The 12,453-nt window shown below is 31.6% G+C and overlaps 1 protein-coding gene across 1 annotated transcript; it reads right to left on the reverse strand.

The window, feature by feature from the left end:
• LOC109360428 (purine permease 1-like) lies at window positions 6,426-9,604 on the reverse strand. Its single transcript, XM_019605326.1, has 2 exons — window positions 8,730-9,604; window positions 6,426-6,915 (listed from the first exon to the last, which is right to left on the reverse strand). Exons 1-2 carry the CDS (start codon window positions 9,480-9,482, stop codon window positions 6,562-6,564), a joined length of 1,107 nt encoding a protein of 368 aa, XP_019460871.1. The 5' UTR covers window positions 9,483-9,604; the 3' UTR covers window positions 6,426-6,561.

Consider the following 12,453-nt stretch of genomic DNA (forward strand, 5'->3'; position numbering starts at 1 on the left):
ACACACACAAGGGGGTTTTTGTTGTTGGATAGTATGAACATAAATCAAATTCAGAAACAATAGTTAAACAATGTAATAAAACGACTAAACCCCTTTGGTTCGTTGTTCACAACTCAATCCTCGGTTTCAAAAGATTATTTCCATATTCAAACCATTAACTTCCGAATTTGTTGAGAATCAATTAACTAAGCGATAATCAATTCAAAGTTCCAGAACCTAAACCTTAAACTAGGCGAAATCAGTATAAGCATGAAACGATTAACAAATTCACACGGACTAAGCATTCATGCAGTAGATAGAGTAAATCAACTAAGTGAAGATAAACTCAACCAACCAGTTTCTAAACAATGGCATTAAGCAAACCATATTCAGAACTAAGATAGAAGAAATCAACAATAAAGAAACCGAAAATGCATTAATAACAAAACTTCAAGAGTTGTGAATTGTGATACATTACCAAAGGAACTTAGTCCAGAAATTTAGCCTTCCATGACAATGGAAGAGCAAACCGAAAATGAGAAAATGAAGAGCAAAGCCTAGCAGAGCACAAAGAGGGAAAATCGAAATGTGTGTTTTTCAAAGTGAGGCCAAGTAAAAGTGTGTGTGTGTTTGGAGTGGGGAATCCGAATTTAACCCCTCCAACACACATAAACTGAATTGGGCCTAAACAATGGGCCCAAAACCAAATTACAATAAAAACAACTCCTAAATTAAAAATACAATTTTCACTTCAACACATATCCTCGACTTCCATAATGCCCAAAAAAGATACAAATAGCAGCAGACCCAATCAAAATACAAAATTCGGTGATGGACCTTCTTGTGTCAATGCAGCAGACCCAATCAGAATCAGCAAATGCAAATAGCTTGAGATTGGAAGTAGAGGAGAAGAATAATCCCAATGATGGAGAGGATTTGATGTAGTGCATGACATAGATAGCTGCTTGGTAATGAGTTTCATGAGGGGACTCCATGTAGATGCTTAGTTGTTGAATGGCATAAGAGAGGTCAGGTATTGAGATTGTTAGGTATATGAGTCTCCCAACTAGGCGTCTATAGAGAGATGGGTCTGCTAATGGTGAGCCATGGTCAAGTTGGAGCTTAGTAGATGGGTCAAAAGGTGTTTTAGAAGGTTTTGAGGCCAAGGTACTCGTGTCTTGTAAGAAAGAAAATGCATATTGTCTTTGATTAAGAAGTAGGTTAGTTTTGGATCTGGAAATTTCAAGGCCCAAGAAGAATCTTAATTGGCCAAGATCTTTGATTTTGTAAGCATGATCTAAGACTTGTTTAACAGATTGTATCTCGGAGAAATTGTTGCCAGCTAACACTAAGTCATCTACATAGACTAAGATGGTTGTGAAGGAATTGGAAGATGATTTGGTGAACAAGGCCTGATCATTAGATGAGTGTTTGAATTCCATGGATTTGAGTTTTGAGGACAGGGTAAAATGCCATTCACGGCTGACCTGTTTGAGCCCATATAGTGACTTGTGTAGTTTGCAAACAAGTGAGGAAGAAAGGTGAAGAAGGCCAGGGGGAGATTGCATATAAACCTCTTCATGTAAGTCTCCATGTAGGAAGGCGTTGTTGATGTCAAGCTGCTCCAAAAACCAAGATTTTGATGCTGCAAGGGCAAGAATAATTCTGATAGTAGTAATCTTGACTACTAGAGAGAAAAGGGTCAAAGTAATCAATGCCTTCCATTTGGTTGAATCCTTTTGGCACAAGTCTGGCTTTGTACCTTTCAAGACTACCATTAACATGTAATTTGACCTCGTAGACCCATTTTCATCCAATGGGAGTTTTGTCTTGTGGCAGGTCAACTAGGGACCATGTGTTGTTGAGTGCAAGGGCCTTAAGTTCATTTTGCATTGCTTCTTGCTAGCAGGGTATGGTGGAAGCTTGTTTATATGAAGTTGGTTCTGATATTGTTGAGATGGAGCAGCAAAAGTTCCTATAGGAATTAGAGCAGTTAGTGTAATTGAGGCAGGATGATAGGGGATATAGGATACCCGATGTGCTTTGGGATGTAGTAGATGAAGATGGCATAGTCTTGCATATAGGTGGAGAAATGGTATCTATCAAAAACTGTAAATTAGATACCTTCATCCTCAAGCTTCAATGTTGGTGCTTGCATCAAATGAGTATTCAGCTGTGTGATTAACCATCTTGGAGGATCTTGTAGATTGGTATCCATGGGGATAGCCATGTTTGAGATAACAAGTCTCAATGGTGTAGTTGGTTCTTTCACAATAGGTGCAAAATCTGCTATATTGCCCTCTTCCAAAACCATTAATCCTGTTTCCTCTCCCCCTAAAGGAAATCACTCATCTGCCTCAAAAATTAGAAGAGTTGTTGGGAGGATTATTCCTATATTGTGGTTCTTGCCTAGAGTTAACATTCATGATTGATATTTTCAGGCTCTAGGCTAGGAGGGACAATCAATTGATTTTGTCTTTCTTGCTGAATGAGCAGGGCAAAGGCTGTGGTAATATTTGGTAAAGGATCCATTGGCATAATTTGGGATTTGACATAAGTAAATTACTCAGTCAACCCTTCTAGGAAACGAATGATATATTCATGTTCCTTATAGGTCTTGAGAGAATCTATGGCTCCACATTTACAGGGTGCAGGACATTTGCAATTGGGAAAGGGTCTGAAATCTTCGATTTCATCCCATAGGGTCTTTAACTTTGTGATGTAATCTGAAATGTCAAGGTTACCTTGCTGAAGATGATAAAACTATTTTTGAAGGGTAGCAATCCTAAACATACCTCCATGAGAAAATCTATCATGTAGGTCTTTCCATGCCTCAACTACAGAGTCTATCCACAATATTGACTTGACAATGGCTTCGTCTACACAATGTTGTTGAATCCAGGACAACACCATCGTGTTATATCTGACCCATGGGCCATATAGGGGGTCTTTAGGGAGAGGTCGTGGCAAACTACCATTGATGAAATTGAGTTTATTCTTGGATTCTAAGGCCAGTCTCATGGCTCTTGCTGATGAATGATAGTTCTTGGCATTCATTAGTGGGGAAACTAAGATGAAGGCAGGTTTTCATTGGAGTGAAGGAAGAAAGGGTTGTTGAGTTGGTCAGAGAGGATGCTATGATTTGCCATAATAATTCAGTGAAGAAAAAATAAAGAAAGCAAGAAGAACAAGGAGAACAAACTGAGGGGAAGGAGATGAGAGACGAATCAGAGCCCTAGAGCTCTAATACCATCTTAGAGTTATAATGCAGGGAAGATGCGGAAGAAGAAGAAGAAGAATATTGACCTTCAACCGTAAAGAAGAAGAAAAGAAAGAAGCTAGCAAAAACATAGCAAATATATTATTGAATGATTATTTCTATATCAGGAAAGTTGTTAATAGAAGTTAAAACCTAAAGCCTATAACAGAAGCCCATTATAACTAATGAAGATAAAAGAGAAAATACAAAATAGAAGTGGGCTACCTCAATTAATAGAAAGGCCCAAATGGAAATAGTGAAGGATGAAGACTCCATTGAAGCTTGAGGATGAAGGTATCTAATTTACATAACGACAATTCAAAATTGCCAAGTACGCATAGTAATTTTGTGTGAGTGTAATGTCTATACAATTATATTGTCGATTGTCACTACATCAACTAACATTCATTTGTATTACTTTTTAGAGTCAATAATAATATATGAAAAACGGATGATACAATAATAATGTATCAAAACTCTTGCAATGTCTATTTGTATTTGTCACAAATCAACAGACTAAAATGATTTATTGGCCCAGAGCAATAAAACTTTTGAGATAATAATATCAGGAATTTGAGGGTCTTGATATCCAAGATTCTTGCACTTTCTAAAAAAACTTTTGTAAACTCAAGTTTTGGGACTGATACCCATGTATACCTCCATTTTCTTGAAAGAACAGCGGTCCTAATTGTGTCTTGGGTAGACAAACGATAGAATTTCATCAATTATATTATTTGGTAGAATATGTGAGATTTTGTCAGAGTTAGTTAATTGATTAACATCATAGTTAATGGATTAACAATGTAAGAATTAATCAATTAATGTAGTTAATTGATTAAGTTAATCGATTAACTGGGTAGGTTTTGAGTTTGTTTCAGTTAGTTTGTGTACGATAATCGATTAATCAAGTGAGTTTATCGATGATCTAGTTAACAAATTATGTTTTCTGTTTTAGTAATTATTGCATATAAATGGGTATTATCCTAATCTCAATGCATTCAATTTTTTTAATGAGAGTTCAATTCCTTAATCAGAATATGATTACTCTTTGTTTCTCATTCTTCTTTCTTTAAGCTTCTTTAAGCTTTCTTTCATATATTTCTTAATTCGTCATGAAGCTTTCTTTTCCATGGCTCTTACCACATTTCAACAATCACCATGATTTGCCGTTTAATGATGAGGCTTAGACAACTCTAACCCTATGAACTAGTTTTTAGAATTGAGTATTGTATAACATTTTAATATGGTATTAAAGCGCCCAATGGGTCACACACAAATGTCTAGCATGTAAACTACACGCTTCATATGTCCGGTCCTAGATGTGATGGTGTTTTAAGATAAGTCTCATCCATAACTTATAAGGTTTAAAGAACCCTATCTATAACTAACTTTTGCGATTGAGTTATGTCTAATCATTCTAATAGAACATCCTTTATAACCATTAAAGAGAAATGTTGTTGGATGTATTTAATCTGGAAAATTTGTTTTTGTTGACAATTTTTTTGCAATGTGACATAACATGAAGCATAAATTTGTTAAATTCCAAACAAGGAGGAAGTTACCTTTGTACGTAGGAGTTTATGCAACACTAAAGGAAGAAATAGTTATCCATAATACAAAGGAGCTATTGTTTTGGACCAAAATCTAAAATTGAACAAGATTCAACAAAGGTGAACCGAGTTTACATCAAGGAAAGATAAAGAGACTCTCAGATGTCTTATACTGCTTAGGTATAGGATGACACCAATGTGACATCACTAGGTATTGATATCTTGAGTAATACTACATGAACCATGTGATGGATGGAAATCTGTTATCTCCAAACATATCCCTAAGTCAGTCATAAACCAATTATAATGAAGTAAAAATAGACAAAATCATAAATATTTAATTTTTTAACTGATGTGACATATTGTAATTGATTTGAGATAAACTTTGGAATATAATTGAGGATATCAGATCTTTGTCTCCATGTGACTTAGAAGGATTTGAACTAAGAAAGTTATGAATAGAAATCAATTGTACCCATTCATATTTCCATTTGTGTCCTATCAATAATTAAAACCACTTAAAAATTATAAAAATAAAAACTATTATTTTTATATTATTCACTAAAATTTCATTGGCGGTACCTAGAAACATCTCTATTAGATACAATGTTCATAAATTGGAAAAATGGCTTTATGATAAATAAGAAGATACTCATGTGGTTTAGGGATCTGGGTCCATCTTTTGCTATCCGATCCCTTTGACACCATGACAATTGTCTTTAGCTTATACTTGTTACTTCTATTTGTCGGCTTTGATGACCTCGAACTAAGGTGAATAGTTGGCATCAAATAACTTTATAGCTAATGTGCATCCTAACACTAAAAAGGGCCATACTCTTTGTTAGTGTGTTGTCATGGAACATTTACGTGAAAGATATAGTAAACTCAATAAGAACACACGTCTCTATGGTTTAAGTAACTCAAGTAATATTTACTATCTTTGTAACTCCCAAGTATTTATTTTTAATGAACCTCACAATTTATCCCATATCTCTTTCTTCTCTATGGTGCTATTTTTGTGCATACTAGTTTATTTATGGTTAATGACAAAATAAGGCGCTGCCATTATTTAAAGAATGTCTTTATTCTACTCCAAGTTGCAATATCCTAAGAATTGTTCTTAGCTCCATAAGCTCAATAAGAACATAGATGTATATACTCTTAGTATGCTAATAAAGATGAACACCTTTCAATCCATATAGGTCAAGGTTAGGCAGGTGTGTGGCCTAAAATTATTGAATGAAATCATATATAACAAAAAGTTTAGGAGACAAATTTCATAACCACCTCATATTAAGTTTGAAATTTGATATCAGTTTTTTAAAATTAGCTAAATCTATATCTACCTAATAAATCTTCCTTAGCTACATTGAGACTAATTATACAATTGTAATTGTGATTCATCATTTCTTTTTTGACATAGCATTAGCTAAACCACAATGTGGCATTTAGTAATTATTGTCCACAGGGAGGGTCCAATTACTCAAATTACTCTAGGAGTAAATTAAAAAAACTTATTTCACATCTTAGTTATTCATAATATGATAATCTAATGATTCAAATGATTTAAATTAGTTAATAAATCTGAACTATTAGATTATCATATAATAGATAACTAGGATGTGGAATACATTATATGCGAAAATCTCTATATTTCATTGATGGATTTTTCACTTAACAATTTGTTGCCTATAAAACACTGGAAGCATACAAATGCCTAAATTTGATATGACTTCCTTCGACATTTGATTGAAGCCAAAACACAATAGCAAATCATGGATTCCGAATACTATGATCTAGAGCCAGCTCTGTTTCTGAGATGAGTTTCTTTCTCATTTTCTTTGCCTTTATAAACTCTCCATAAAAGTAGGACACAAAGCCCCAAAGAGAGAGTACCAAGGAAATTCCTTTGGTTGCTTCAAAACTCTCTTTGTATAAAATAACTGCCAAGACCTCTGTTATGGGCAGCATCACAGAAACCATAACACCTGAGAACAAAGATGAGGCACAAAAGACAATCCCTATTGCTCCCATCAAGTAAAATTGCCATAATATAGCACACCCTGCTAGTATAACATAATACTTAGCTTCCCCAAGCCCAAATTCTCGTGCTTCTCTTGAAATTACCTGCAAATTCAATCACCAAAAATTTATGAGTCTATGAAGTATGTAAAAAAAGAACAGAAATTGAACATCCACATGAAAGTATCATTAAATAACTTACTTTTTTTTTACATATTTCAAAAATAAGAATTGTGTTTTTAACTTTTAAGAAATATGAATCAAGTGTAATTTTTTTTATTAACTTTTTTGGTACCACCAAATGTATCCCCTCATTCTAAGGGTAATAAATTAATCTTTTTGGGCTACGTGGTTGTATCTCCCAACAAGTGTTCCTAGGAATCAAACCCTTAATCTTTTAGTAATCCTATAGATCTAGCGAAGTCTTGTGCCACTATACCTAACATCTTATTGATTTTTAATTTTGAAACTATGTAAGTATCTTCTACATGACATGATAACTATGTAAGTATCTTCTACATGACATGATCTTTCAACCAATGGGTGGTAGGAGGTGAGAAAATTATCCAAATTAAAATATAGGATAAGAGTATATGGTTAAGAATAAATTAGTAAAAGTCATTTCAATGTAGTCTACAATGCTATTCTCTGTTTTTTTTAACTATTAGGTAAGATCATAGGGTCATGTCTTGTTAATATAGAGTGCCATTGCACTATCTCTTTAGCATCCATTAAAATACTACATCCCCATCTTTTTACTTACAATAAAGGGAAATTCAAATTTCAGTACTTATAAAAGGAGGATATAAAGGTTGAATGTATATAAAATTCTTAGAAAAGTTTCTTTCCAACAATATATAAAATATGGTGAAAAAAATCAGTTATGGACATTTATTTAATGATATGCAGAGAGAGATGTGGCAAGAGATGGATGGAAATCACATGTCTCCAATGGTGTCTTATTCTCTATCTCAAGTCAATCATATATTAATATATAGATAAAAGTATTTAAAAATAAAAAGTAATAAAATGAAGCATTATAATTAGCTTGAGACATAGAATGAAATATTGTGATCAATAAGATCATGTCATGTTGTTTTACCATGAAAGTGGATTAGCGGATGGGTAGTAATCATTAATTAATGCTGCCTAAAAGCGTGTTCGACAAAAATTTTGTTTATGATATTTCCTAAAGTTTTCCACTCTTATATATTCAATTAAATTTCATAAAATAATATAAAAATATTTATTTTCATTTTAAATCCTTTTTAATTAAGTACCTTTTATTATATGCATAAAACATATAATGAGATTAGAAAGGGAGTTATGCTATCTCCCTCCCATTCTGGCAATTACTATATAGAATAAATATTATATGTTCTAAAAAATTAATCCTTAAAATATAAAGTAATAATTTTATGTACTTATACAAAATTGATTAATTAGAGATAGAGAGATATGATTTTATTGTAACAAAGTATTTGTATTTCATTACTAAAGGTAGTGTTTTACTTGTAACTTTCTTCTTGAAAAAGGATAAACAACAATATTATTTGTACTAATCCTTAGGATGAATTTTACGATTTTCTTTATGGTTAAAGAGAGTGACAAATAATGAAAAAGAAAAAAAAAAGTGAGATACTCTTGTTGATTATAAAAAGGAAGTAATTGTTGGATTTGGTTATAAGAATTGAGTGTAGAAATAACAACATTATTGAAAAAACTACCCACTAGAAGAAAAACGAACTAATATAACAAAATTCACTAAATTTAGATCTTGGAATTAATCTCCTGCTTCAGAGTTTAGAGTTGCAAATAACATCAGGTTTTTAACTCACTTGATTAAGTTAAAACAACATTTTACAATTTTATAATTAACACCAAGAAAAAATGCAATGAGATAAAGAAAAAGAAACTACCTTAAAGTCATTGTCAATGATCATTCCAATAAGGCTGAAAATAGTAGCAGAGAAACCAAGAACCATCTGAAGCTCCATAACGAGTGAGTAAGTAATAGATAAGGTCCTCTTATACATCAATTCCACCATCGGAAAAGCCAACCCAGACAAAGCAGAAGCTACCAATGTCATAACAAAACCTATAACATATTGCTTAGTTGACTCACCAGAAGGACGATCTGAACCAGCATGTTCAGCCAAAATTCCAGCACCAAATATAAGCAAAACGATAGCATTCACCGAGTTAAACGTAAACTTCTGCTTCACCATAATGAAAGCAAATATAGCTGTGAATGCAAGTTGGGTAGCCATAACAAGTGTAGCAGTTGAAACTGGAAGACGAGCCACACCATAAGCGTATAAATAGTTACTTACACCACAAATGAGACCTATAACAGAAAAAGCGAAAAATAAAACCGGTGTAGCAGTGAAGATCTTAGGTTTTGGACTGTCCATGTTACTGAGACTGTGGTGGTGGTGGTGGTGGTGGTGGCGGCGACGGAGGTAAGAGATGGTGATTGGAATGAGAGTGATGGGAAATCCAACGGTTAATAGTAAGCTAGATAGCCAGATACGTTTACCACCGTGGATGTAGTAGAGACGCATTATGAGTGGACCACCACCGGCTCCTATGGCTAGCATCACGGTGTTTATTAAGAGAAGGATTTTTTTCATGTCTCTTTGTTTTTTCACTTCTTCCATTGTTTCAGACATGTTAGGTTTTACAACTACAAGAGTTAGTTGCAGACCTTACTTTGTGTGTGTGTGGCTGTTTGGTCCTATCAACAAGACTAAGATACCATTTTCTTGGAGAATTTTTTGAAGGTATATATAGATTGTATAGAGTGCTTTTTCATTTTCTTCTAGTTTTTTATTATTAGTTAAAAATGCCAACATGCAAGAAACTCGTGCAACCTGTAATATGCGTGTACAACTGTACATGAAAATACATTTATATTTGGGGGCAAATGTTTCATAGCCACCAAAATTTACATAATTTTATCCAAAACATTCTTATAAAAAAAATAAGAAAAATAAATAAATATGTACAATAAATATGGTGTCAAGATTTTGATATATAAATCAATGTTATTAAATTGGTACAGATTAATGGCTCTATTAAAGATGAATGATTAGTTGAATTAGATAATTAATGATAAAACTAGTTGACTCGGCTTACATTAGAAAATTAAGATACATAATTAAAATTTTGAAATACTAACTAATTTAATATATCTATATTAAATAATTAATAAATAAGATTTTACTACTACAAAATATTATATATTAATTGAACAAAAGCATATAATAAATTTAGAATTTAATTAAATAATGAAACTTTTACTATAACAAAAACTAGCAAATGATAAACATATCTAAAAATAAGATACAAACACTTACTTTTTTCTTGATATCAAAATGACATGACACATGATAAGTTTAAAATTTAATTAAACAATAGTTTTTGCTATAACATAAATTAACAAATGATAAATATAACTATAAATAAGTTAAAAATATTTGTTCTGATCTCAAAATGACATCTTTTAGTTGTTGTTTTTTTTATATAAAAACAACTTTTTTATTGACTCCACAAATCTAACCATTTGAATAACCAATTTTAGGTTTAAATTGACCAAAGTTGAATCGAATTAATCCAATTTTGATACAAACTCTTTAATGAGAGACTTAGATTGGTCAAATACTCAGTTCACAATTAAACCGCTCTAAGTCAGGTTTCATGACACTTATATAAATAATGAAATTTTATACTTTAATTATTTGAACATCATGATCAATTCTCTCATTTATTTTTTAAATTAAATATATTATTCCATTTTCAAAATTTCAAAATAAAATCTTTGATATTACTTTTGACTAAAAAATTGTTGTAAAGAATCATTTCTACATAGATGTTACTTTGTTTAACCTAGTTTCAACAAGTATATTTTAGATAGAATTAATGAAAATATATTAGGACTTATTTCATTTCACATCTACTAACAAACTTATAAGTTAATCTCATCCGTGAGTTTTATTTAATAAACTAGGTAATAAAATACTAATTTTCCTTTTCTAGTTACCTTAATTGACATATAAGTTGGCTCTCAGCTAACTTTTTAAGGTAATTATACCAAATAAAATGACACACCTACCGGTGATGACGTACATCAATGGTAGTTTGTATGATATTATAGTATTCTGTTAACTGTAATTAATAATGTTGATGTACCTATACACACATTCAGAAAATTAGGTATGCATTGTCAAGTGTTTAAATCTTAGAGCTGTGGCTTTCTAAGAGTTTTTACTTGTACGTACACTATCACTTGCATCCTAAAATTAAGCACAACTTATGTAATAATTTATAACATTAATGAACATATTTTCACTTTTAATTTCTCCTTACACTAGTTTAATTATCAGTAGTAACATTTTAATCTGATGCCACGGTAGATAATTATTACCAGAAGTATTCATTAATAATTTCGGCTAGCAAATTATGGTTCCAGAAAGAAACTAAAGGTTGGAATATAAATAGTATCAAAATTCGGCACCTTAGAATTTTTTTGCTCTAATGCATGCTTGTTTAGATCCATACCTTTGGAGCTATGAATTTACTCTAATAATAACCTCGAAGCAGTTTCTGACAATTCTCATCAACTTCTGGCACATGCCAGCCATAAGGATATTTATTGAAGACCTCCAGTGATAAAATTAAGATCACAAATGATAGTACATAACATTATAAAATACCACCAATGATTTAGATATACATCAGATATTTATTCCTATGTCGTCATAAAATGTGTTTTCTATATATAAAATTATTTTTTAATTGAAAACAAAACAAATTCTAATATTCTGACGTATCATAAAATCCCCAGGACAGAATACGGACTGATACACTGTGATGGGGTTGATCCTATATATATGTATCACAAAATTTAATTGAAAACCAAAAATTTCAAATATTCTGTATTTTATTCTTGCATTAACCATGAATTTACTTGTTTTCTCTCTTCTTTGAGTACATGATTCTTTGAGTACATGATTGTGCAATTATTCTCCAAACCTTCTTAGAAGGTGGAGATATAATTAGAATGATGGTTAAGTTGAGATTATATGAATAAAGTTATTCTTATTTATAAAAAAAGTTTGATCCATCAAATTAACAACCAGGGATGGTGCTATGTAGTTGTAAGGGTGTGTATTTTGATCCATCAAAATAGCAACCAGGGAAGGTGTTATGTTAGGGTGTGCAAATCAACTAATTAGTATCGGTATTCTCTAAAACTTCATGTTCTTATAACCTAAGTCAATTATATCACACCAAATAATATAAAAAAAATGTTATTTTATATTTTTTAAGTTTTTTTCCAAATATATAACAAGTTTTGATTGGGCTGAGACACAATATGATACAAAATGTGAGACAACTGATCTCCATTCGAAAATGCATATCCTAAATTTAGAAAAAATATCTATATTACTTATAATTTTATAAGTCTCAAATTTATTTATTTTTTGTAATCAATATCAAACCCTTCATAAAAAAATAATTATTATCATATTGAATTATTATATAAAATTATGGATATGCAATTTAAGGAATTTCATGATCATTTTTTTAGAAATATACAGTTGCTTCTTTGTATGTCTTGTTTGAATTTAGCTAATTTCT

The sequence above is a fragment of the Lupinus angustifolius genome, chromosome LG11, assembly GCF_001865875.1.
Source record: "Lupinus angustifolius cultivar Tanjil chromosome LG11, LupAngTanjil_v1.0, whole genome shotgun sequence".
In the NCBI taxonomy this organism is placed as follows: domain Eukaryota; kingdom Viridiplantae; phylum Streptophyta; class Magnoliopsida; order Fabales; family Fabaceae; genus Lupinus; species Lupinus angustifolius.